This window comes from Narcine bancroftii, chromosome 2 (genome assembly GCF_036971445.1).
Source record: "Narcine bancroftii isolate sNarBan1 chromosome 2, sNarBan1.hap1, whole genome shotgun sequence".
NCBI lineage: Eukaryota > Metazoa > Chordata > Chondrichthyes > Torpediniformes > Narcinidae > Narcine > Narcine bancroftii.
The window spans coordinates 49,723,810-49,749,932 of NC_091470.1; the positions used below are offsets into that span (position 1 = coordinate 49,723,810).

Here is a 26,123-nt window from a genome sequence, read left to right on the forward strand (position 1 = left end):
TGATCATTATAAAACTGCTGTAAGCGTGAACAAGGCCGTTGTTGATCATTACAAACTGCAGTAAGTGTGAACAAGGCTATTGTTGATCATTACAAAACTGCAGTAAGCATGAACAAGGCCGTTGTTGATCATTACAAACTGCAGTAAATTTGATCAAGGCCATTGTTGATCATTACAAAACTGCAGTAAGCGTGAACAAGGCTGTTGTTGATCATTACAAAACTGCAGTAAGCGTGAACAAGGCCGTTGTTGATCATTATAAATCTGCAGTAAGCATGAACAAGGCCGTTGTTGATCATTACAAAACTGCAGTAAGCGTGAACAAGGCCATTGTTGATCATTACAAAACTGCAGTAAGCATGAACAAGGCTGTTGTTGATCATTACAAAACTGCAGTAAGCGTGAACAAGGCCGTTGTTGATCATTACAAACTGTAGTAAGCGTAAACAAGGCCATTGTTGATCATTACAAAACTGCAGTAAGCGTGAACAAGGTCGTTGTTGATCATTACAAACTGCAGTAAGCATGAACAAGGCCGTTGTTGATCATTACTATGTGGAAATTAAACAAATACTAAGTGGTAGAAGGTTAAATTTAAAAGATCCAGCACAGATCAGAATAAAACTTACTTTTTGAATGTTTTATATTGATTTTTAAAGACTCGTACGAATCCAAATCAAAATACATTTTTTCCAACAATAGTGTATAATCATAGTCTATTTTACTCTTTACCCCTTTCTCCTCCCTCCCGTACTCTAATACAAAAAACGAAAAACATTATATAAATTAAACAAAGACATATAACAGAAAATCGTTAAAAAGTCAAAAACATTTTAGGGAACTTAAGAAGAATCCAAAGGAACCTAAAATAAAATAATAAGGAACAAACTACAAGAGCACGTAACCTGCACCACGACCTACTTCACTGATCTGAAGCATTCCACTTCTGGCACAGTTGTTGTATTCACTTTATCTAAACGGGGTATAATTACATCTGCACACCAATGCGCTGCAGATAGGGGTGCCACACCCTAACGAATGTGTCACATTTCTTCCTCAAACTGTACGTAATTTTCTCCAGGGGAATACAACTGTGCATTTCCATATTCCATCGTGTAATGTTTAGTTGGGAGTCAGACTTCCAAGTGACTGCTATACACTTTCTGGCTACCCACAATGATCATAAACTGAATTTGGTATCTGGACAGTTTAAAATTCATGCCCATAATATTATCTAAAAGGTACAATTCAAGATCCTGTGGAAAATCCACCTTCGTAATTTTTTTCAGTATGTCCCCCAGGTCCTCCAAGAAGGATCTCACCTTTGTACAATGTTAGGTTGAAAGGATAAAGTTTCAATCTTCTCACCACACTTAAAACACATTTCCGAGATTTCTGATTTAGATTTATGTAGTTTTTGCAGTTTGAGGAACAGTTGATGCAATAAATTATATTGCACCAAACTACCTGGCATTAATAACAGCTATTAAGCTGTCCAGACACATGTCTGAGCAGCACCACTTGTGGATTGTTGTGCTCAAGTCTGATTCCCACCTTTCCCTCGACCTGTGTAAGTCCATCTTCGGGCCCCCACTTTGGAATAGGAGATACATTATAAACTTACACATATTCCCCTTTTGAATTAGAGTCTTCATGTCACTACACACGGGCAGGGCCACATACAGCTCCAAATTATTCCTTAAGAAAGATCTTAGCCGAAGATAGCAGAAGAAAGTTTTATTAGGTTAATCATATTTATCCCTCAGCTATTTGAATGACCCTGGGGCACTGGAATGGATGAGGACTGAAATAGATATTGTAGTCTTGGCATCACTTTCATTTTAATATAATTAACCCTGCCCACCAAAGTTATGAGTAGGATCCTCCATCTACCAAGGTCCTCCTCAATCTTCCAGAGCAAAGGGAGATCATTGAATTTATATAAATTGCATAAATCCTTATCCACTTTTATCCCCAAATATTTAATGCCCTCATGGGGCCACTTAAATTGATTTCCTTGTTGGTATTGTCTGAAATCCCCCTTTGCCAAGGGCATAATTTCATTCTTATCTAAATTTATTTTGTACCCAGAGATTTTTCCATAATCCTCCAGTGTGGTCCTCAGCCTGGCCAATGACCCACCTCCTGGGTCAGTCAAATATACTAACACATCATCAGTGAATAAATTGATTTATGCTCCTCTTGGCCCACTTTGAACCCCTTTGTATCTGAATCCCATTGAATGGCTTCTGCCAGCGGTTCAATAGCTAGTATGAACAATGCCACGGACAGTGGGCATCACTGCCTACTGGACCTACCCAGAGGGAACACTGGAGACATTTTCCCCATTTGTAATAATTTTAGCTTGGAGTTTATAATAGAGCATCTATATCTAAATAATAAATGGTTGTCCCAATCCAAACCTCTCCAGTAAATAAAAAGTCCCACTCCAGTCCGTCAAAGGCCTTCTCTGCGTCCAGAGCTACAGCCACGCCTGGATCCACCCCCTACTGTTCAAGATGCACTATATTGAGTAAACTACATACATTTTCTGCTAATTGTCTCTTTTGTACAAATCCAACTTGGATTTGTTAACTTCGGTATATCTTGAGCCAACCTATTGGCCAATGTTTTTGGTATAATTTTAAAATCTACATTCAGTAATGAAATGGGCCTATAGAAGGAGGGATTCAATGGGTCCGTGTCTTTTTTGGAGATCACCATAATAATTGTTGATGAGAAAGACTCCAGGAAGGTATGTCTCTCTGCTGCCTGGCCCATCACCCCCACGAGGCATTAAAAGATCCTTAAACACTTTATAAAATTCAGTGAGGAACCCATCATGCCCCCTCCCCAGTGATTTGTAAGCCTGCATTGAACCCAGGGCTTTCTCAATCTCCTCTCTAGAGAAGGGGGCATTCAGCCCCTCTCGTTAATCTTGATCCAAACTTGGTAGTTCCAATGTAAGCAAGAAATCATCTATTTTAGCGGGGTCTCCCACTGAGTCTGATTTATACAGCTCTGTATAGAACTTTCTAAATGTTTCATTTATCTCTATTGGTTTATATGAAATCTTGTCTTTCTCAGTTTGAATCACATTAATTGTTCTTGAGACCTCTTCCACCCTCACTTGCCAAGACACTACTTTATGGCGCATAATACTGTTGTTTAGATCTTAGGATAATCTTTTCCACCTTGTATGTTTGAGCTTTTTGTTCATTTAATTCCTATATTTATCCTCAGAGCCTGATCTTTGATAGTCTTTCTCCAATTGGGCTATATCCTGCTACTAGTCATTTATCTCTTTTATATGCCCCTTTTTGATTCCTTTGGTATATCCATTTATCTGGCCCCTTAAATAAGCCTTCGGTGTATGCCATAATAAATTGGGAGTAGAGGAACAGTTCATCTCATAGAACAAATCTATCTGAGCTCTAATAAAGCTACAAAATTCTGGTTTTCCTAACAGCAACATGCCCAGTTTATCTGGCATTACAACAGAGTTAAGGGTGAATGGTCAGACAGTAACAAAACCATGTCCTCGGTCTTCACTATCTTACCCTTCAATTGGGCTGATGCAAAAATATAAGTCAATTCTAGTGTAGAATCATGTTGTCTCGAGTAAAAAGAATAGTCCCTCTCTCTCAGATGTTTCCTTTTCCAGTCATCTATTAAATTCAACTCTTTCATAAAGGCCAGGGTAGTTTTGGCTGCCCTGGTCCTTGTTACTTTTCTTGCCGACTTGTCCAAGACCAAATCCAGACAACAGTTAAAATATCCTCCAATCAAAACATTCTCGAACCCCTCTATTACTTTCAATCTGTTTATTTAATAAATTGATTGTCATCCAAATTTGGTTCATACATATTCATAAGTGTTCATGATTCTGAGTATACATGACAATGAATTATCACAAATCTCCCAGACGGGTCGACGACCACTCCCCAGACTGCCACCGAAACATTTTTTTTCCTATGAGGATAGCCACTCCCCAGGCCCTGGAATTAAAGGACATCAACACTTGGCCCACCACCTCTTTTTTAACTTTATATTCTTGATTTGTGAGATGGGTCTTCTGTAGAAATATTGTATCTGCTTACATTTTCTTTGTGTGCCAAAACCTTTTCTCTTTATCATTTCATTCAGCCCATTTAATTAATACTCACAAATGTAATTGTCTTATCCATCACCCAAAAGCCTCGCCATTATTTTTCTCCCCTTTATTCTTTTTCCATAATATGTATCCTCTGTCATCTTATCTTCCTCAGACCCCTGGTGCAGACGACCATGCTCCAAATACAACCTATACAAACTGAAACCAACAAATCAGAAAAAGACACTTCCCCACTCCGCCATTTGATTTATCGTTATGATGTTCCAGAGGAGATTCACTCTGATAACGGCTCACACTTCTCCGGGAAAGCAATCTGTGATTGGGCAAATGACAACGGTATCTTATGGGTTCACCATATTCCTTATTACCCACAGGCTGCTGGGTTAGTTGAACGAATGAACCATTCACTTCCGCCATTCACTTCGAATGCCCTATGGAGGCTCCTGCCACTCCAACCGCAGTTCCTATCTGGCCCCTGCCCCGTGGATTGGCCTTACCAAGGTATCGAGGCGCTGCTGCTACCAATTATGATGTTGGTCCTGCTGTCCGCTAGGCCCCTCGCCTCACATGCCCAATGTCACTCTTGTCACTTCGACTTCAGCTCCTTCTCCCCCCCCCCCCCACCATGGATTGGCATTACCTAAGCTGTTTTCACTCACCCCTCCGGTGAGCCCTTCTCTTGCAGGGCAGTCCAGGGCTCCGCTCCTGCCACCACTGCTGTCGATTTTGATCAGAATGAAGCTTAAATGTCAACCACAACTGATTCCCTTGTGAATTGTAAATATTCCAATGAGGATCAAAATTATAATAGCACCCTATCTAGCTAGGATTTACACCTTGTACACTGCGCAAATCTGAAACTCCACTGATCTTCTCAGGGATTCTACACCTGCTAGTTAAAAGGCATTGATTTTTTTTTTAATCTTTAAATATTTTTTATTTTACTACAATGTTAAGTTTTTAAATGTCTATGAATATCAAGCCAATGACGACTGAAAGCTTTCCCTTCTGTGAAAGCTCATCAGACAAGTCCACAACATGAGCTCAACATGACATATTCTGACCTGAGGATTTGGAAAGGCAGCAAAACCCAGAAAAACACATTATATCAAAAAGTGGTTCAGTAAAGATGTACCATGGACTTGGTCCTTCATATACACACAACTTGTGAAATACCATGTGATTAGTTTATTGCAGTACAATATACATGGAAAAAATACAGAAAGAAGACAATGAAAGAGGACCTGCTGCATACAACTGAATGGCCCTGTCACAATGAAAATAGTGAAAAGTTATTTGCCACATGCAATTTTGAACTCAGTTCGGCGGGCAGCAACCTCCTTTGAAGAAGACCGCAGAGCCCACCTCCATGACAAAAGACAAAGGAGGAAAAACCCAAAACCCAACCCCAACCCACCAATTTTCCCTTGCAACCGTGCCTGCCTGTCCCGCATCGGACTTGTCAGTCACCAACGAGCCTGCAGCAGACGTGGACATACCCCTCCATAAATCTTCATCCGCGAAGCCAAGCCAAAGACAGACAAGAGGCATAAGAGAACTGCATTCTGTGGCATGTTCATACTGCATACACCATCACCAAAAATAGCTCAAAGCCAAACTAATTTGAATGAATTTATCTGTTACTTCTGATCAGCATGCACATTCCCTGACTCGTGTTCTTTGATATGGTGAAATAAATCTCTAAATTTTTTGCAAATTGTCTTGGGTAAACTTATACCTCTCATTTTGTTCATTTTAGATTGGTCACAGTGTTTGAGCTACCGAAAGAAAACAGACACACACACCGAGAGCAGTTCAGTTTATACAAAAGTTTATTACTAATTTAAAATCTGATTTCACACTACAATATGCAAGCCCTTCCCAACTATACTTATCAACGCTTGGACTGGTCCCAACTGCCAAAGCGAGGCAACGACTGCACACTTGTAGTAGGTTGTCAGGGCGCCGGTAGCAGCTTCTCCACCTCCCCCGACCGGGACGTTGCTCGGTCTCTGGCTGTTCTTCCTTCTTGACAAGGGGTGTTCCCACCCCTCGGAGAGTCTAAACTTCAGCAGCAGGACCACAAGCTTATATACCCCAAAAACAATTAATCATACGCCTACTCCTTCTAATATTTGTCAGTCAAAATCAAAACTGAACATTATATTCTACAATTTAGAAGATTAATTATTATGGATCCAGGATGTTATGATTTCCTGGTTTATCTCGTAGATACAAAGACTTATTAAAACTTCTCGAGCAAGACAGGTTGTGACCAAATCGTCAATTTCAGAGTGTTGCATTTGACAACTGCTTTCCCTGGGCCTCACAGTGGAATTCCATTTCAAAGTGTATCTTCAGATAAGTCCCCATGGCTGAGTTTAATTACATCTGCTAGTTCTGAAAGTAAGGTGACCTGCGTGTGGACCCAGTGTCGTCAGTTCCACATAAGCAAAAAGTATCTGGGTACATGGTTTTAATCCTCCATTACATTCCACCCCTTGGTCACAATCTGTCATTTGCGAGGCCTAACCAGTATTTGAGTACAGAGGGAGCGAAAAAAAGAGAAATCAAAACAACAATTACAAAGATAAGCAATGACGTGAGCAACCAACGGAGGATAGTGTAGCCCACTCCCCCAAATGTAGCAGTTAGCCATGAGAAAGGATTCCAACCAAGGCTCAAATTATCCTTGTGGGCCACAATACCCAGATACTGGAGCTCACGAACAGATTTTGAAACATGCTGAACAATAACATATTTATATAAGCTGCACTTGAGGCTGGTGACCGAGGACTTCCTTGGTGTAATGCATCGGACCGTGTTTCCCACGGGGAACTCCCTCGGAACGTCCTCGAAATTACAAATCCAATTGCTGGCATCAAAGCAGCTGTTAAGCCAGATCACCAGGAGTGTAAAATGGAGAACCTGGAACAAAGAAGCTTGACACATGTCACTCACGATACCACAAGCGTTCAGTGTTTAAACAGACTAAATCATCCTGTCCCTCAATAGCTACCCATCGAATGTTATCCTGGGCAGGTGTCACTATTTCTCCTTTAACAGGAGGGCCACTACCTGGTGGTGCCACCCATACCTTTTGTCCAACATTCTCTAGTTCGGGGATGGGGGGCAATGACTGTTATTCCTCTGGAATAGGCTGTAATTCAGGAGCGTGAAGAAGTCGGTGGAAAGGTGTACCTCCTTTTAAAGGGCGATGATTCAAATTGTCGACTGCCTGCTGCAGCACATGGCACCATCCCTTTTGGGTCCCCAGTGATGTTAAAAAACGAATTTGTTCCTTTAGTAAGCCGTTCATTCGTTCAACTAACCCAGCAGCCTGTGGGTAATAAGGAATATGGTGAACCCATAAGATACCGTTGTCATTTGCCCAATCACAGATTGCTTTCCCGGAGAAGTGTGAGCCGTTATCAGAGTGAATCTCCTCTGGAACATCATAACGATAAATCAAATGGTTTAGTCCTTGGATAGTGCTAGCTTGGTCAGCTGTCTTGGTGGGAAAAGCAAAAACAGGCCCGAAAAGGTGTCAACCATTACTAGGACGTAATGTTTACCCATACATTCTAGCATGGGGCCTATGTAATCAATTTGCCAGACCGCAGCTGAGTGAGCACCCCGTTTTATTCGGACATGCGGACCAGGTGGAACGGTATGGAACTTCGCAAGCTGACATTCTGGGCATGTACGTACGACCATGCGGACATCATCCTGATGGACGGATAAAGCATGTGTTTGGGCCCACATAGCTGATCCCTTCTCCCCCAAATGACCACTCTGTTCATGTGCCCATCGAGCCAGGGGAACAGTATCGGCGCGACTGATCGTGGCAAGCTGATCTGCCACCGCATTATGTTGGGCCATGTTTGTCATTGCAGTAGTATGGGCGTCAACGTGGTATACAGTTATCTCCCGATGGTGGGAGGCATCCCACAACAGCTGCCACAGTTGTTTGCCCCATACAGGACGGTCATGTATCAGCCAGTCATTCTGCTGCCAATCAGACATCCATACCACAAGTCCATTGGCCACAGCCCAGGAATCGGTATACAGGCGGAGAGGGTGATCATGGGGATCTAGTGGTAAAGTGACTGCCTTTAACTCAGCATACTGACTGGAGCCACCATCCCCCTCCTCCGATAAGTGAGTTCCTGACCTGGGATGGTAAGCCACCTGTTCGTGTATGCGGCCCACCCCTTCAGGCCCTCTGGTCGCACGACTCTGAATATACCACTTCCATTTAACAATAGAAGACTGCTGAGCCCTCCCGATCTTTAGATTAGCATAATTAGCCAGGACCCAATTCATGATAGGAAGTGCAGGTCGCAATTGAACATCTGCATCGCCTGTCATTCTTTCAGTCTCTAGCAGGGCCCAGTAACAGGCTAGTAACTGTTGTTCAAAAACAGAATAACGAGTGGTAGCCTCGGGCATGGTACGTGACCAGAATCCCAGCGGGACTCGGCGACCCTCTTGTTTCTGCCAGAGGCTCCAGGAGGCCACATCATCAATATAATGGTGAATTGAGAGGGAAGGCGATACTGGAAGGTGGGTGAAGGTATACTGGCACTCCTTCCAGGTAAAGGCGAACTGATCCTGTGAGTCCTCAGCTATAAGAATACTGAAGAAGGCGTTTGCAAGATCAATGACAGCATACCATGTTCCTGAGTTCCCAGTAGCAAGATTTTCAATAAGGGTGACAATGTCCGGAACTGCTGAAGCAAGTGGTGGGGCATGTTTGTTCAAAAAGCGATAATCAACTGTCATTCTCCAGGAGCCGTCCGGCTTCTGGACCGGCCAAACAGGGCTATTAAAGGGCGACGTTGCAGGCCTCACTATCCCTTCTTCTTGCAAAGCATCAATGGTGGCACTAATCTCTTCTTGCCCCCCAGGGAGACGATATTGTGGAATGCACACTGGTTTCATGGGGGGGTGGCACCATTACAGGATCCCACTTAGCCTGACCCACTACTAATTTTTTTGTAATAGTCCGAATTCCAAATGCAAATCCCCCTTGGCTAGTATTAAGGGCCGTACCGGCCAACATATTAATACCCAGGATACACTCGTCAGTAGCAGCCACAAGGGCATGTAACCAGGTAGGGGAAGGGCTATCACCCACCGTGGCACGGACTTTTATTTCCTTTGCCAGGGTGACTGCCCCTCCCAACCCCTCTATTCGAAAGGTCGGTCCAGTCCAGAGGTCGGGGTTACCCGGAATCACCGAGTGCTCCGCACCGGTATCGACCAAGGCCAAATATTGGCGGTCATTACCCCCACCCCAATGGATTGTTAACAGTATGTAGGGCCGTGGGTCCCCGTGTATCCGCTGTATCTCAATGGTGTAGACACGGGAGCCCTGCCCACACCCTCATGCTTTAGTAGGGTTCGGGGGCTTCCAGGCCCACATGCCACTATTATCCATAAGAGCCTTGTTAATCATTTGTTGTACCTCATCACGGGTAACTGGAGCAGGAAAAGCCTGCTCGATAGAAACAGCAGGGGGAGCAGAGGGCACAGCTGGGCCAGGAGGACTCAGTAGCTGGGGATGATGTTCCCCTGCTTTTCTCTTATAAAGGGCATAAAGGACCGCAGTAGGTTTCCCATCAATATCACTTTTAGGTACGCCTAACTTTAACAAGGTTAGAAAAAGGTCCTTTCTTGTCAGTCCGTTATTACCAGCAGCCCCTCTCTTTTCATCCTGTTTGTCTGATTTAACCTGGGTTGTACGTGAGTGGATTTTATCTCCCAACTCTAATTCTCGAAGCCCAGATAAGGCGTGCACCGCCTCAGACACAGGGTGCCCAATTAGTGGACTAGTTACGGACAGAACCAGCCCCCGTATAGTAGGTTGGGCGGAACGAACCAATCTGGTATGCATTCCAGCCGTGAATATCTCTTCATCAGGGCTCCCCCCGTGTACCCGCAGCCTCAAACGCCCTGCATACAAGGCAGAGGCCAGGGCCTGCTGACGAATTACTGCTATACCCTCCTCTGGGGTTCTCCAATTGTTTTGCAAATGTAAATCCCAATCTATTGGTGATGGGTATACTCGTAGCAGGGTATCCCCTAGAGTAGTAAGTAAGTAATCCATCTCTCTCCCTCTACCCCGCAGCTCAGCAGTGACCCTGATATCAGTAGACAATGTTCCTAATCCCAACAATTCCTTAGGGGTTAAAAATACATTACCCCCTCCTTGTTCCCAGACACGCAGGAGCCAGGCTGCCAGAGTTTCTCCTGCCTTTTGCCTATATCGATCTCCAATGGCAGCCAGCTCTTTTACAGAGAAGTCACGTATCATTGACTCCTTCCGACCCCTGTTCCCACTTTGGCCCGCAGGGCCCTCCACCCAGTCTAGGGGAGGATTCCGAGGCCATCCTGTAGAGGGAGTTGGCCACAGAGCATAAGCAGGGATTTGGGTATTTTCCCCTGGGTCCACTTGAGAGACCGGGGTATCTATCCCTTCAATCTCTACCTTTACATCATCTCCCTTTCTGTCTGTTTGGGAAGTCTGCTGCCTTATGGGGCGGGCGTGAACAGCAGGGGGAGAGGGTAGTATGTTAGACACATGCTGAGGAGTACCTGCATCATTACCATGGTCATCATTCCAGATATTCCCATCCCAATCCTCAATTACATCAGGATCGTCGCCATTCATTATCATGGCACGAATACGATATGGATCGGGTTCTACTCCTTGCCTTTCCTTATCTGCACAGAGCTGCTGCCGGAGTTTAATATTACGGCAGACAGTTTGAACATGCTTATCTTCCAATTCTTTGGCTCTGTCCTGACTGGTGCGAACAATTTCACTCATCTTGGAGCAGCGTTGTCGCATGGCTTCTAGCTCCTCCTCTAATTGCTTTCTCTTGCGCTGAGATTCTACTTTTCTTTGAACTGATTCTGCTTCACGCTGAACGGAGTGGCGTAAGGCTGTGGCCAGCAACCAAAAACCATCCGTCCCTTTTTATCAGGAAATCTTTTTTCTCGAAGGAGAGTGGCAACCCGCTCTCCCAGAGGTGCACTTGATGAATCTAACTTCTCATCCCAACTAATGGGTGGTCCCAACAAAGCCAGGGTATTGGCCAACATGCCAAACCCATCGTCTTTGGAAGTCCATCCAGGAATCAAGAACTGCTCAGGGCTCACCTCTTTCTTTCGGCGAAACATCTTGAGACCAACCCTGCTCGCTGCGCCAATTGTCTTGGGTAAACTTATACCTCTCATTTTGTTCATTTTAGATACAAAGACTTATTAAAACTTCTCGAACAAGACAGGTTGTAACCAATTCGTCAATTTCAGAGTGTTGCATTTGACAACTGCTTTCCCTGGGCCTCACAGTGGAATTCCATTTCAAAGTGTATCTTCAGATAAGTCCCCATGGCTGAGTTTAATTACATCTGCTAGTTCTGAAAGTAAGGTGACCTGTGTGTGGACCCAGTGTCGTCAGTTCCACATAAGCAAAAAGCATCTGGGTACATGGTTTTAATCCTCCATTACACAAATGAATGGATACATTTGCGATTTAAGTACAAATTATATCAATTTTGCAAAACAAAATTATTCATCCCTTGTCAATACTAATTGAATCCATGGTTTAACCGACAAATTCCAATTACTGATTCAGCAATGGGCTTTAAACTTCCATTCTTCCCACATCAGCAATTAAAAATGTTGTGACGCTATTGTGCTTTTTTCTTAATATTACAAGTGATCACTCCAAAGAAAATTTGTAAAAAAAATGCTTCAGGGTGATCAGGCCATGGAACTCATGAAATGACAAAGGAAAATAGTATTGATTTATTGAAGGGAAGCTGTACAAGTATAGAGTATGGAAGAAAATGAAGGTGCACGATTAGGGCAAAATAAAATGAGATCAAGTTCATGTACTAAAACAAGAAAGTTTGCAGAAGCTATGATTGAAGTTAAGGTACAAATGTGTTGGAGTAACTCAACAGATTCTGCTGAGTTTCTCCAGCACCTTTATGTATTAACTGAGATCCAATTAATATTGTTCAACCAGTGTTGACCTATTGGGCTAAATTATTCATTTCAAGCAGAACAGAAAATACAAACCTCCAGATTCAAGGAGTTTCTTTCGTGCTATTATCAAACTCTTAAATGGACCTCATATTGGTGAAAAAAATAACCTTGTAGTATTTTAATTGTTCTTTTCTCTAAACCCAGCACTTTGCCTTTGCAACACAATCCCCATACTCTTGACTTACTGTTACAATGCACCCTGCACTTTAGTTTTGTTATTGCACGAACTACTGTATTTAAGTACAAGCTGACTTACCTGAATAGCATACAAAACATTTCCCTGTATCTCAGTACAATGATAATATTTGGTAGATTGTTTAACAGCTTGCTGATTTGGCTGGCATTCTGACAATGGAATATCACAAGAGACAGAAAGTAAAGAAATTAAAACTTACTGTTTTATTATGATAGTTATTTGATATGTCAAATTACAAGTGTATGATGTAACAAAATCAGTTACAAATTTATATGCATATTTACATTATATATATTTGAGAAATTAAGAAACTATACCTTCATACATTTAAGAAATTACACAAATGGCAAGAGTTAAACTAAATTGTACATCACATCCTATATAGCTATATATATTTTCAACACAAAAAAATACCCAAAATGAAATGTGTTAAGTATAATATGAGCTAAATTTAGATGGAATTTTTAAACATACAAGCGAGGCACTTTTTGGAAGTTGACTGGGTATGAAGCAAATGGCACGGAACAACAAACAACAGAATGAAGAAAAATTTAAAAGGTACTAGACATTCAGTAGGTTATTGTTTTCTACTGATGCCTCAGTTTAAAAGTGTAGGCATTTTAAAAATGTAAGTAAAAACAAAATTGTGTTAAAAAGATAACAGTGAACAAGTACCATCAGTACTCAGAGGAGTCAATTAGCATTATTAGCTTGCCTTGTAGGCTTTTCTTATAAATCCAGAAAGCAAATGGTGCACATAAATTCAATATGTGGCTCAATGCACCAAGCCAAAAAATACCTATTACAAGATAATACTTTGCTACAGCCAGCAAGTTGACCTGATGGGGATAATTATACCATACATACCACAGCACTAGTACTCTCAGACCTTCTCTGGACCCAAAGAAAAAACAGAACAGCTTAAGATTGCATTGAGTCACTTAATTCTAACAGTCTAGATAAGAAAAATTCTCTCTCCAAATTGAATCATTTCCACTATGATTTTTTTGTTCAATGATCTTTGTTTAAAAAGTAATACACGTAGATTCTATCTGTGCATGGGGAAAGGTTGAAATGAAGGAAGCAAATTTTAAGTTAGACAGCAAACATGATTGCAGTAGAAAATAATAGGTCTTATTGTGAAAATCAATTTGACATGTGCACAAATTAGTTTACAAAATTGTAACAACAGCAACATCAAGAGTGAAAAGTGAAATGGTCAGAAACTGAGTTTAAGTCTTAAAGGAGTGCAACAGTTGGCAAATCATGTTTTCTATACAGCTAGTAAAGATGGATTCTTTTTCAAGATCTACCTTCTATTCACAATCCAGTCTGTAGTATGACAAGCTTAATATTTAGAAAAATGAAATTAATTTAGTCAAATGTAGGTACTTCTTAATATCAATTTTATGTGAAAAAGCAGGTGAACAAACTTCACACACATTTTTTCTGACCATACCCCAGATGAAAAGTAAATGCAGAACATTAAGTACTAAGGAATTGTCAGGTCGAATAAGACTGGCCCAGATGTGCACATGGAAAACCACAAAGGAAGAAATGTGGAAGCCTATGGAATCTTTTGAAATTCCATGAGTTAAAAGAATTTTCTCTCAGAATATTACATACTGGCAAAATCTGACAAGAATCTTGCCATTAGACACATACAATTTTCAAAAAATGTTTCTGATGCAAGAATTGATATGACTTCAGCTTTAATTATGGCGGTGTGGATGTTAATTGCAATTGACAGAAAAACAAATCAATCAAATCCTTTTCTACAATTCTTTCAAAAATATTAGGGTAAATTAAGGAGCACTTAATGGAACCATGGACATCAGATTTTTCAAAAAATTGGCAAAGGAAATGTATAAATACAAAATAAGCACAGATTGTCAGACTATGGGCAAATCATAATTCAAAATTAGTTCTGAATCTCCTAATGTTCAGAATATTGATTAAATTAAATTTCATAAACGGTATGGTGAACACAGCAGTTAGCACACACTGTTTCAACCCCAGCGACCCGGGTTCTAATCCAGTGCTGTCTGTAAGGAGTTTGTATGTTCACCCCGTGTCTATGTGGTTTTCCTCCCACCTTTCAAAATGTACATGGGTTGTAGGTTGAGCAGCATGGGCGCACGTGCCAGAAGGGCCTTTTACTGTGCTGCATGTCTAATTTTTTTAAAATTTAAATGTAAAATAGTCATGGATGAAATCCTATAATGAAGAATTACACACAATCTTAAATACTGTACTTGAAATTTCAAAGAAATAACTGCCCATCCTTGTGAAGCCATTCTATTCAATACAAAACTAGAAACAAGCTCTTTAAAATTTAGTCTCATATCTTTAGCTTCTACTTTCAATGTGAAATAATATTCAAAGTTGGCTTATGTACAGAATGCTGTCAGTTTATTCCATCTACTCACAGCTGATAAATAGATGCATTCTAAAGTGGACTATCTTACAAATGGGGTTATTTACATATTTAAACGTTAGAAACTGGCCAAACAACTTTACCTGAAGTCCTAATTTTAAGTGTATTTTTTAAAAATGAATAAATATGATAACATTTAGAAGCATTGAATTTTAGACCAAAGATAATCCTACCACAACCACATGAGCTCAATTTTCCCCTTCAAAGTTACGGACATGAAAGAAATTGAGTACAAATGGTGTGAGTTGAAAACGTACAAAAACAAATGTGCCCTAAGTCAAATATATAGGTTTATTTTACATATTAATCGACAACCATAGGTTCTGCACAAACTGAACAATGCAGCCAATAATAATCTTTTGGAAAGAAATCTGGTTATTAAGTCCAAGAATTTAATCTTTTCATTCTCAAAATTTGTCTTCTGTGTAAGCCTAGTTCATGATATTCTGCATGGTTCCAATACAAATTCCAATTTTTAAATGCATCTATACATAACTATGTACTTAAAGACAAAAACCACATACACATTGACCACTCCACAATAACATGGAGATCTATATCTGCGTGCAAAACTTATCGGGGAAACACAAAGTAAAAACATTCATCTTTGTAATCCCAGAAGAAATTGAACCAGCATAAGTTCAGTATCATTACTTTAAATGTTCTAACATATCCTTAAATTTACAAATTAAAACTGGATTTTTCCCAAACTACATCTTCTGTTTTTGGTAGCATTGCAAAGATAAGGCTAGGTCTGAAGTGTGTGAAGCAACTATATCTGTTTAGTTTTTTAATAACATACAATTCCAAGTTACATCAATATATTATGCCATTTGATTTCTTGACAGAAAACTTGCTGGTTGTACAAAATATTGCAAGTGTTTTTCAGATGACGAGAAATCTAAATATGCCCCTAATTTTAAATATGATTATATAAATCATTGTTCATAAAATCAGTTATTTTGTGTTGTTATGGGGGAGGTGGAACTATTCAAAATAAGGCAACGTCATAAGCAAGAGTGATTTGAAAATAAAAGATGTACCTATGGGTCCATTATATATCAAAACCTTAATACACGATTGAAAGATTATATTTCTTCAAGTACAAGCCATATCTCAAATTTAGTTATATAGAGTTTGACACTTTACACATGTTAAATAATTTGTAATTATTCTGACAGTAAATTATTCTGCGCTGCTGGATAAGTGATTCAGTAAATGTACGTAGTCATACTTATTAGAAACAAAATCTAAAATAATCTTTCTGAATAAAAATCAAACAGTTACCTAGTGCTTTTAATCTAAAACTTGAGTCTCTTCAGTAAAAGCTTTATGTGAGACACCAGGCCCCATAGCCAATTCAATGTACAAAATTGCAATATGAATACTTTCTGCATCATCGTATACAGTGTTCACTATTAACAGCTACAAAGCAACAAATCTCTCTGCTTTACAAGACCTTGAGTTAGACTGTGCCATGCAAAGTATTAGACATGGTGGCCTCGATAAATGTCATTATCATTTAAAGCCTATCACTCCTCCTCTAGACTTGGAAACTTCTGCAGCTCTGCAACTGACCCTGGGTTTAATCACCAGTAGGCCAAAACCCTCATGAGCAGGGTGGATGCCATAGGAGAGGAACTATTCGCACAACTTGGCTCCCAACTGGTCACCTCATCCAGCTGCTTTGTGCTTCCCTCCGCAACATCCACAGATCTCTCCACAATGATGGCAGGCTCTCAGAGGGAGATAGCAGCACATACATGGAGCAATAACAGACAAGGCTATAAGTGCTAGCCATCGCAAACAAAATTTGTCATCACCAGTGTCACATGAGCATGGATCAGAGAAATCTCCCTCAGAGTCTGACATGCAGTGATAGAGCATACTCTCAGCACACAGCATGCAGCTCATTTGATAAATGCACCTCTTGATGGGGTCTGGTGCATCCTGACACTGTCCTCTTCGGTTCTCCTCATGGTTAAACATATCTCGACAATATATACAACGAGAACGCTCTCCATCCTCTTTCCTTCGTTTGGATTTTTTTGATTTTAGTGAAGTGGGGGGCTGTGCTTTGAATACAACTGAACCTTTTGAATCTTTAACAGAATCAGGTTCCATCCCTTGCACTGAAGGATATAGGTAATCATGTTTCTTAGATTCAGGTTTAAAACACACATACGAGTCTACTTCAGTGTCCAAATCATTTTTTTGTACAATAGGATGCCTGTAGTCTTCATAGCCCCTAATCAATACATCTTTTAGAGGATTTATCCTCACTACTTCATCTTCATCTTGAAAGCTGACATGTCTAGTTGATTTTAACATGATCTGAAAGAGATTTAAAGTTTTATCATTAGAAATCAAACCACAAGATTGAATGGTTTAAGTTCAAGAAAAAAAATAGTTGCATGCATAGAAGATCTTATACAACAGATATCATGAAAGAGACACAGTCCCTACCTTTTCCTTGCTGCCCCTCCATAGCTCCCTTAAATGCCTGCATTAAAATCTTAGCCTTTCCCTTCTGCTTATCCTCAGATCTCTGTACAAAGGCTTTTTGTGCAATTTGTAGAAGCTGGGTTATTCCCTGCTCATGCCAATTCTCAGTTTTCTGTAATTTCCTCCTTATGTCTGGGGCTGAATTTGTAACGAAACTCGTTAATACTAATTGTTCCCCTGCTGGGGATTCTATATCCAGACCCCCATATTGCTGTATAGCCGTACGCAATCTATTCAAAAATGCCGAGGGGGTCTCCTCGGGTCCCTGAGGAACTTGTCTCAGGTCAATGATCAAAACATAATTTATGCCACTAAGATTTATGCAAACAAATTCAAATAAAGTTATGAAAAACACTATAATGAACCACCACAATAATAAATTTTAAATAGTGCTCTGGAAAGATGGAACTTGGAGTACAGGGATGCAGCACTTGATGTTCTCATCGATTAGTTCTGTAAATGTGATTTAAAAAATCACAATATTCTAATATTCGCAATCAAAGAAAAATATTGCAAATGATCCAATTTCATCTCTATAAATAGCTCCATATATTCCAAATTTAACTTTAATGAAACTAAATAAAATGATAAGAGGTTACCTGATTCTGCTGAGCAGGAAAATACAATCTTCGAGAACTGAATTCCTCAGGTGGAGGGGTTCTAACATAGCAGCTTCTGCAAGGCTCATTGGTCACTACAGTGTCACGTCGTAAAATTCTCTCTTTTCTTTTCAAAGAATCACCATCATTTTCTTCAGGAGGCTGAAAAATAACACAAATGTCCTTTATTACGTACTTTCAAAAAAGTCTTGGTTAATTCACCTCTTCAAATTATTAAGTCTATTTCCATTTTGACCACCCTATCACAATTCCAGGAAATGTTCCACTACAAGGATCTTGGATCCTTCTGGAGTATGCAGACAATTCACTGCAGAACTGCTGGAATTCTACTCAAATATCACCAAATTTGGGATTCGCAAATGTTGTAATTATACTGTCTTATGAACTAACATTGACCTAAGCCAGGAGTGGCCAAACTGTAGCTTGTGGCTCTTTAACATGTAATGTGCAACTCAAGAAATTCACTGGCTGGAGGAGATACCAGTCACTTGAATCCCTGCAGCCAGACCAAGGCGTTCTGGAACAGTCACAGTCAGGCTGCATGAGGGAGTGGGCATTGGAGGAACCACTCCTGCAGAATAGCAGAGCAAGCAGTGCATGCTGGAGATGGTATGTGGTAGGAATGTCAGGTAAAGCTCAGGGTCCTCTGCAGGGAGCAGCTGCAGAGGTTGGAAAGCTGGGGCTGGGCCAGGAGAGCTTCAATGAGGCATGGCCTGTTCCAGAGGCAGGGTGATATCCAGGTACTCTTGTGGGGAGGGGGGGTGGGGATGAGTGGTGATGGAGATGGGGAGGAGAGGCTGGAGAGCATCCCTAATGATGACCTCATTCAGATGCCAAGCAATGACAAAGTAGGAGATGGTAGCAGTGAAGTTTCTGTCAATGGCCTCGGGCAAAACCTGGCCCTACGGGATGGAGAGTTAGCACAGAGCTCCATTCCACAGCCATCACTCCCTCCTATCCCACCAGCATCTGGGAAGAGGGGAATGGAAGGTGGGACAGGAAGAAGCCTGGGCCCCTTGGAATGGGCCCCTTGGCTTTGCCCTGTCGCAGGAAGCAGCTTTGTATCAGGAGGCCTCCCATACTGTGTACTTGGCTATGGATGCTGCAATGGTGTAGAGACCAGCAGCAGTTGCAGTCCCAAAGAGAACACATCAGAAACAGGAGCAGGAATCGTCCATCAAACCTGCTCCCACATTTAGTGAGATCACAGCTGATCTGGCTGTGGACCCAGCTCCACTTTCCCCCATAACGTTCAATTCCCCAACAATGCAAATATCTATACAACTGTATCTTAAATATATTTAATGAGGTAGCATTTGGGCAAAGATTTTCACCAAAAAAATCAGGATTTTGAAAATATTTGGAGTATGTGTATTTCTTTTGATTATTGAAACTAATACAAATTAGCAGTTTAAAAACTACATATATTAATAAATATTACGCACATGTATTTCTTAATATTTATATAACATTTTTGGAACAAAATATACATGCCAGAGTAAAAATGTGCATGTAATATATTTTAATGTTTTGCAGTTCTCAAATATCTGAAGTTTATCGTATGTGGCACTTATGTTAAGCAAGTCTGGCCACCCCTGATTTAAGTGGACCATTGAAATAGGATATTGACTAATAGTTGACACTGGTTGATTACCCCAGTTGTTAGCAAGTTTTGGAATGCGTGTGGGTTTATTGAGGAATTATTCTAACAAATAGAGTGGACAAGAGAATGAGAAATAACTGAGAAAATGTATTATTAAATACAACTGTATACACACAAGCACTGTAGATTTAGCTCCACTTTATATTAGTAGTCAAAGCTTGAGCATGTATTGGTCCACACACCCGTTACAAATACCTCAGCTGTAAATTCAGGTGTGTGTGTTAAATTTTCATGTCATAGTAATGAAAATCATCTGTACAAAAAGTGAATGTTAGGAGACTAGTCTGAATTGATATTAGAATTAGAGATTCTTTTGGTGATCAAAGTGCAGCAATAAAGTTTAAACAAATGTTATTAAATTTATCGTCATGGTAATAAAGGGTATCACACGCTAAAGTGGGATTTCTCCACGCTACATCAGTTTCCAGGATGTTCATGAAGTTTGCAGCAACAACCATCTTTTAAATCATTAACTTGATAATGCATGTGCATTTTATAATTCACATCTTTCATCCCCCAGATTTATCCTCCATTTCAGTTTCATGAATTAATTTTGCATACAAACCAATTCTAATCTAAATATTTTAACCACAAGCTAAATTTAACTTGATGGAGGAACTCAGAGGATCAAGTGGGATCAGTGGGAGAAAGAAAATGGTCAACTTATTCAGCTAGAGTCCTTCATCAAGACTGGGAAAAGATGAGAGTAAAACACACAAGTCTAGAGACACTGATTGTCATAAACACTCAGAATACTGGAGGAAAACAAATTTTGTGTACACGACAATAAAGAAAGTTTAAAATTATGGCTTCTCAAATTTATACCATTTTTGCAAACATCTATTTAAATGCCTTCAGTGAGATTTTGGCTCTACCGAAGTACAAAATTATCCAATGAAGTCAAAATGATATCCAAAGAGACACTGACCATTGCAAACTTTCACTTCTTATCCTCTTGATCTATATCAAATCTCTAACAGTGGATTTCAGCCTTCTCTTCCAAGCCTTCATCATTTTCTAACTCAGTCAAACTGTTTTCATCTGCTTCTACCCCTATCCATCGGCTGATGTCAGAGAATCACCTACAGTGTCACACTGTCCTCTCAGAGACCCTAGGGAAGGTGAAGGAGGGACAGACCTTGGATACAACTTATCACAGACATTTCTTTTGTCCTAGCAATCACTCTTCCAACTTTCCTGCAAGATAAAATTAACCTCCGTCAGAACTGAAAAAGAGAGAAGACTCTTCAACCTGAAATGTTACCTCTGTTCCTCCATCCACAGATGCTGCCTGATCTGTTAAGTGTTTCTAGCATTTCCTCTTTTCATTTCAGATTTATAACATCTGCAGTTATTTTATTTATTGTAATCCTTTCCCACCGACTATTTCTCATTTGCATTCTGACTCAATCTTCTTTGGCTTGGCTTCGTGGACGAAGATTTAAAGGACGTGGAGGGGGAGGACGTGGACCTGTCCTCGGGCCTGCGCAAAGGAGCTTTTAGGTGGAGTGCAGTGCGCGCAGTACTGGCCCCACCCTTTACACCCATGGTTCGTGTGCCGTGGCCAAGCAAGCTGGGACGTGGCAGCGAGGTCCTTGGGTCGTAGGTTTTATATCGGAGTGACCTTCTCCTATGCAGGTTTCTTACCCGGGCTGGAGGGGTCTGCCTCCCCTCTTAGGTCGGTCCATACTGCCCGGACCGGGGCCGAGGCCGCCGCCGCTCTCCCTGTGCCCGGACCGGGGCCGCCACCCACAACTCTCCGCCCGGATCGGGGCCTCCGCCTGCCCCACCTGACCGAGGCCGAGGACTCAATAGCATCATTAAAAAACATCAGATTATATAAATTTGATGGAAAATCTTGTGAAATGGCGTGAGAATAACAACCCGAGTCTCAACATGGACAAGACAAAGGAGATGATTATGGACTTTGGGAGGACTAGGGAATGAACACTCTCCACTGCACATTAATAGCTCGATAGTAGAGAGAGTGGAGTGCACCAAGTTCCTCAGAGTCCATTTATTTAAGAAGTGACCTATACTGGACACATAACATCTCCTCACATCAGGAAAACACAAAAGCTTCCTTTGAAGGCTGAGGTGGGCAAGGCTACTTGCTACCATTCTCTCAACTTTCTACAGAAGCACTATCGAGAACACCCTGGCTGGCTACATCACAGTGGAGTAAGGTTGTTGTTGAGCATCGGATCAAAGGTCAATCCACAGGACCATAAAAGTGGCAGAGACGATCATTGTGTTCTCCCTCACATCCCCCTCCCCCATCAATATGATTTATCAAGATTTTGTCCAAAGGTGGCTTGCGAAATAAGAGAGGACACGAACCACCCCACACGCAGCATCTTCCAGCTACTCCCATCGGGGAAGAGATTCAGAAGTGTTAGAGACAGAACCACAAGGTGAGCAATAGTATCTTCCCACAAGGTTGTGAGTCTGCTGAATGACTACTGAGCAGCTAAAACAACTCCCCATGACTCAACTATTTATTAATAATATTTATTTTAATGTCCATAAGATGTAGGAGCAGAAATAAGCTATTTAGCCCATCAAGTCTGTCCCACCATTTAATCATGAGCTAATCCATTTCCCCTTAATCAGCCCCATTGCCTGGTCTTCTCCTCATAATCTAAAGACCTGGCCTCCACACTGCATATGGCAACAAATTCCACAGATTGTCATCCTCTGACTGAAGAAATTTCTATGCATATATGCAGATACTTTTCAATCTTGATGATATAGGCAGGAGGCAGTGTCTTAAGAAAGCAGCCTCTATCCTCAAGAACCCCCACCACCCAGGCCATGCCCTCTTCACTCTGCTTCCATCGGATGAGAGGTACAGGAAACTGAAGACAAGCACTCAGAGGCACAAAGACAGTTTCTTCCCCTTCTGCCATCAGATTTCTAAATGAACAATGAACCACAGACTTTGATTTTTTTCCTTTTCTTGCACTATTTTCATTTATTTTGAAATGTGGTTTATAGAAACATTTGCACTGTGAGGCTCCACAAAGCAACAAATTTTGTGACACGTTCATGACAATAAATTCTGATTCTGCTTCATCCATTTTGCTCCATTGATGCAGCCTGACCTGCCAAGTCCCTCCAGCTTCTCAAAGTTTGCTTAAAATTATATTGGTTTATTTTACAAGAGGCAATTTTCTATATTTATTCAGAAAAATGCAAGATATAATTTAAAACTCTCTAAACATGGGCTCAGGATAATAACGACAATTTTCTAAGAGGTTGCAAGTCCCATAGTTTTCATAATTTTCTGTTGTTACTTCAGGGTTTTCATTGTGGTATTTGCTGTATTTTCCATTTTTTGGTTTTTGAAATGGATGCTGAGAGGATGCTTTAGAAATCTAGAACTATGGATGAGATTGCCCATTAATGAAGGATCTCCTTAACTAAGCATCAAGAATCTCTGGAATCCACAGAATTGTGAAGGATGTATCACTGAATATATTCAAGGACAAAGTAACATTTTGGTCTATAGTGACTGAGTTCAGGGATAAAGGGAGCACAAAAGAAAGTGGGGATGATCTACTTTTCATTGTGAGGATGTCGTCATGATCAACCGATGGGCAATGCAGCTGAAGGCCAGATAGCCTAATCCTGCTTGTACAGTCCATGCTCTTTTGGTCTCAGATAAAAGATGGTCAAATTTATAAAATTATATCTTGCTGCCCTATGAAAAGTAGACCACTAAATTAATGCAATGCAAATCAGCCCCCAATCAATCAATCTGAGACAATACAAACACACTAATGTAAAACCTCTATTTGACTGCTTCATTTCCAATTAACTTAAATGTATGAAATAAGACCAGGATTGTACACCATCTGTTTACAATTAATAATATACAAAAGGCCTCCCACTGAATAGTCGACAAGCATTTTGAGGACAAATACAGATGTTAACAATTCAAAAACACCCATCATCAACATCTTGATGGTTACCATGGATCAGACTATTCAACTTGACCATCATATAATTATTATGATAATTAGAGCAGTTCAGAGATAAAGGATCCTCCAGTGAGTGAAACACCACATGATACCTCACCATCTACAAGGTGCATGATGGGAAGAAACTAGTTGTCTGACAAGTGCAACATTAGCAATTAAAAAATTCAAAGCCATTTATGACAAAGCAATTTGTTTGACTGGCACTGCATCCACCATCCTAAATAACTCATTGCCTTCAGAATTGGTACAATATGCTTACAGAGTGTGACATCCACAGGATGTCCTGCAGTTACCTCTCTAAGCTATTCTGTCAACATTTCACAAACTCACAACCTCTATCACCAAGGACAGTGGGCACAAAGAATACCACCAGCTAAATTGGTAATTGGCTTCCTCATTGTCACTTGGTCCAAACTCTGAATATCCTTCCCCAACAACTGAATCTTCACCAGAAGGATTGGAGTATTTCAAAAAAGTGGCCTACCATCATAGAATTTTCAGATATAATATTTTGCTTTAGCCCACATTGATAATTTAAGAAATACCAGTTGTTCAAAATAAACCGTTAACTACCCAATTAACGGATTTGGTTTAATATACACTCTTATTCCTATTTCCTTTGCTGGAAATATTCTGGATTTTTATAACATAAAAGGACCTAATTTCCTACTGTTTATCCACTATTGGCGGCACAATTAGTGTGGTGGCTACAATGCTGTTACAGTGCCAGTGATTAAGACTGGGGTTCAAATCCTGTGCTATCTGTAAAGAGTTTGTACATTCTCCCTGTGTTTGCACGGGTTTCCTCCAGGGGCTCCGGTTTCCTCCCACTGTTCGAAATGTACTGGGGGGGTTGGTTGTAGGTCAATTGGGTTTAATTGGGTGGCATGGGCTCGTGGGCTGAAATGACCTGTTACTGTGCTGTATGTCTAAATTTTTTTTTAATTCTAAAAAATGAAGTACTATTTTCCAAATTCGCAATCTCTTTATGTTTAACAATCTAGAATCGCATAAAACTTGAGCATAGTTTATTCCTAGTGCGCTGCAAAATGGAAATTTTTGAAAAGCAGCTGAGTGATTAAAAACTGTAACCACCACCCACATTCTGTGACTATTATATAACTCTGCTGTGACAAAACTTTGGCAAGTTCCGTCTGTTTAAAAAAAACAACCCAACACTGCTTTTACGTAAAACGGAAATCTGTTTTCTCCCAGCTGCTGTTATAGTAATTACTGCCCTGTGGTTACTAAGAGATGCTTCCTACGATTCCACCCCGCCCCCCCCTCAAAATACTAAAATGGCCTGGATGGATGATGGGTAAAGTTATAAAATCAACTGCAGCTGCAGAATGCTGGACAAATATAGTTGCACAGAAAATGGGATCCAGACCCAGCTCTCCTTCTTCAAAGTATCAATATTTCTTCCCCTTTTTGCAAACTGAAGTTCAAGAATAAAATTATTAATAGTGTACCAAGCATGTTCTATTTTTATTTTAGCTCAACACAATTTAAGACCATAAGATTCAAGAGCACAAATAGACCATTCACCCCTTCAAGCCCTCCCCGCTATTCTATCATGAGCTGATTCATTCTCCAACTCAATCCCACTCACCTGCCTTCTCTCCATAACCCTTGATGCCCTAACTATTCAGTTAACTAACAATCTGTGCATTGAATACTCTCACCGACTTGGTGTCTACAGTCATCAGTGGTTACAAATTCCAGATGTTTGCCACTTTCTGGCTTAAGTAATTCTTCCACATCTCTGTTTTAAATGCCCTTCGATCCTGAAGCAGTGCCTTCTTGTCCTAGACTCCCCTACCATGAGAAACAACCTTAACCCAGACTCTGTCCAGGCCTTTCAACATTCGAAATGCTTCTAAGAGGCCCCTCTTCATTCTTCTGAACTCCAAGGATTACAGTCCAAGAGCCATCAAATGTTCCTCAGAAGCTAATATCTTCATTCAAGGAATCATTCTTGTCATATTTTTCTGAACCCTCTTCAATGTTACCACATCCTTTCCTAAGCAAGGAGCTCAAGACTGTACCCTTACTCTAAGTGAGGCTTCACCTGTGCCTTATAAAGCCTCAACAACACATCTCTGCTCTTGTATCCCATTCTTCTAGATACAAATGCTGACATTGCATTCGCCTTCAGAACCACTGACTCAACCTGGATGTTAACCTTTAGGGGATCCTGCATGAGGATGCCTAAGCCCATTTGCACCTCTGAATTTTGAATTTTCTTTCCATCCAAATAAAAGTTTGCCCTGTTATTCCTTCTACAAAAGTACATGACCATACACTTTCCAACACTGTATTTCATTGGTCATTTATTTGTCTATTCTCCAAATCTATCTAAATCACCCTGCAGCCTCTTAGTTTCTTTATCACTACCTGCCCCTCCACCTATATTTGTATCATCTGCAAAATTAGCCACTAAGTCAGTTATTCAGCAATCTAATCATTAATATACAAATTTTTTTAAAAAAGTGGCCCCTGTGGATCACCACTGGGAACCAGAATATGTCCATTCTCTGTTTC

At 40.7% G+C, this 26,123-nt stretch overlaps 1 protein-coding gene across 2 annotated transcripts in view; it reads right to left on the minus strand.

Moving 5' to 3' along the window:
• Positions 1 to 14,761: 14,761 nt before the first annotated feature.
• spred1 (sprouty related EVH1 domain containing 1) overlaps positions 14,762 to 26,123 on the minus strand; it is a 91,668-nt gene continuing 80,306 nt past the window's right edge. For both annotated transcript variants that reach the window (XM_069916642.1, XM_069916641.1), the window contains exons 5-6: positions 17,913 to 18,074; positions 14,762 to 17,142 (exon numbers count right to left, since the gene is read on the minus strand). In XM_069916642.1, coding sequence (XP_069772743.1) covers positions 16,483 to 17,142; positions 17,913 to 18,074 — 822 coding nt within the window. In that variant the 3' untranslated portion in view covers positions 14,762 to 16,482. The remainder of the gene's footprint in view (positions 17,143 to 17,912; positions 18,075 to 26,123) is intronic.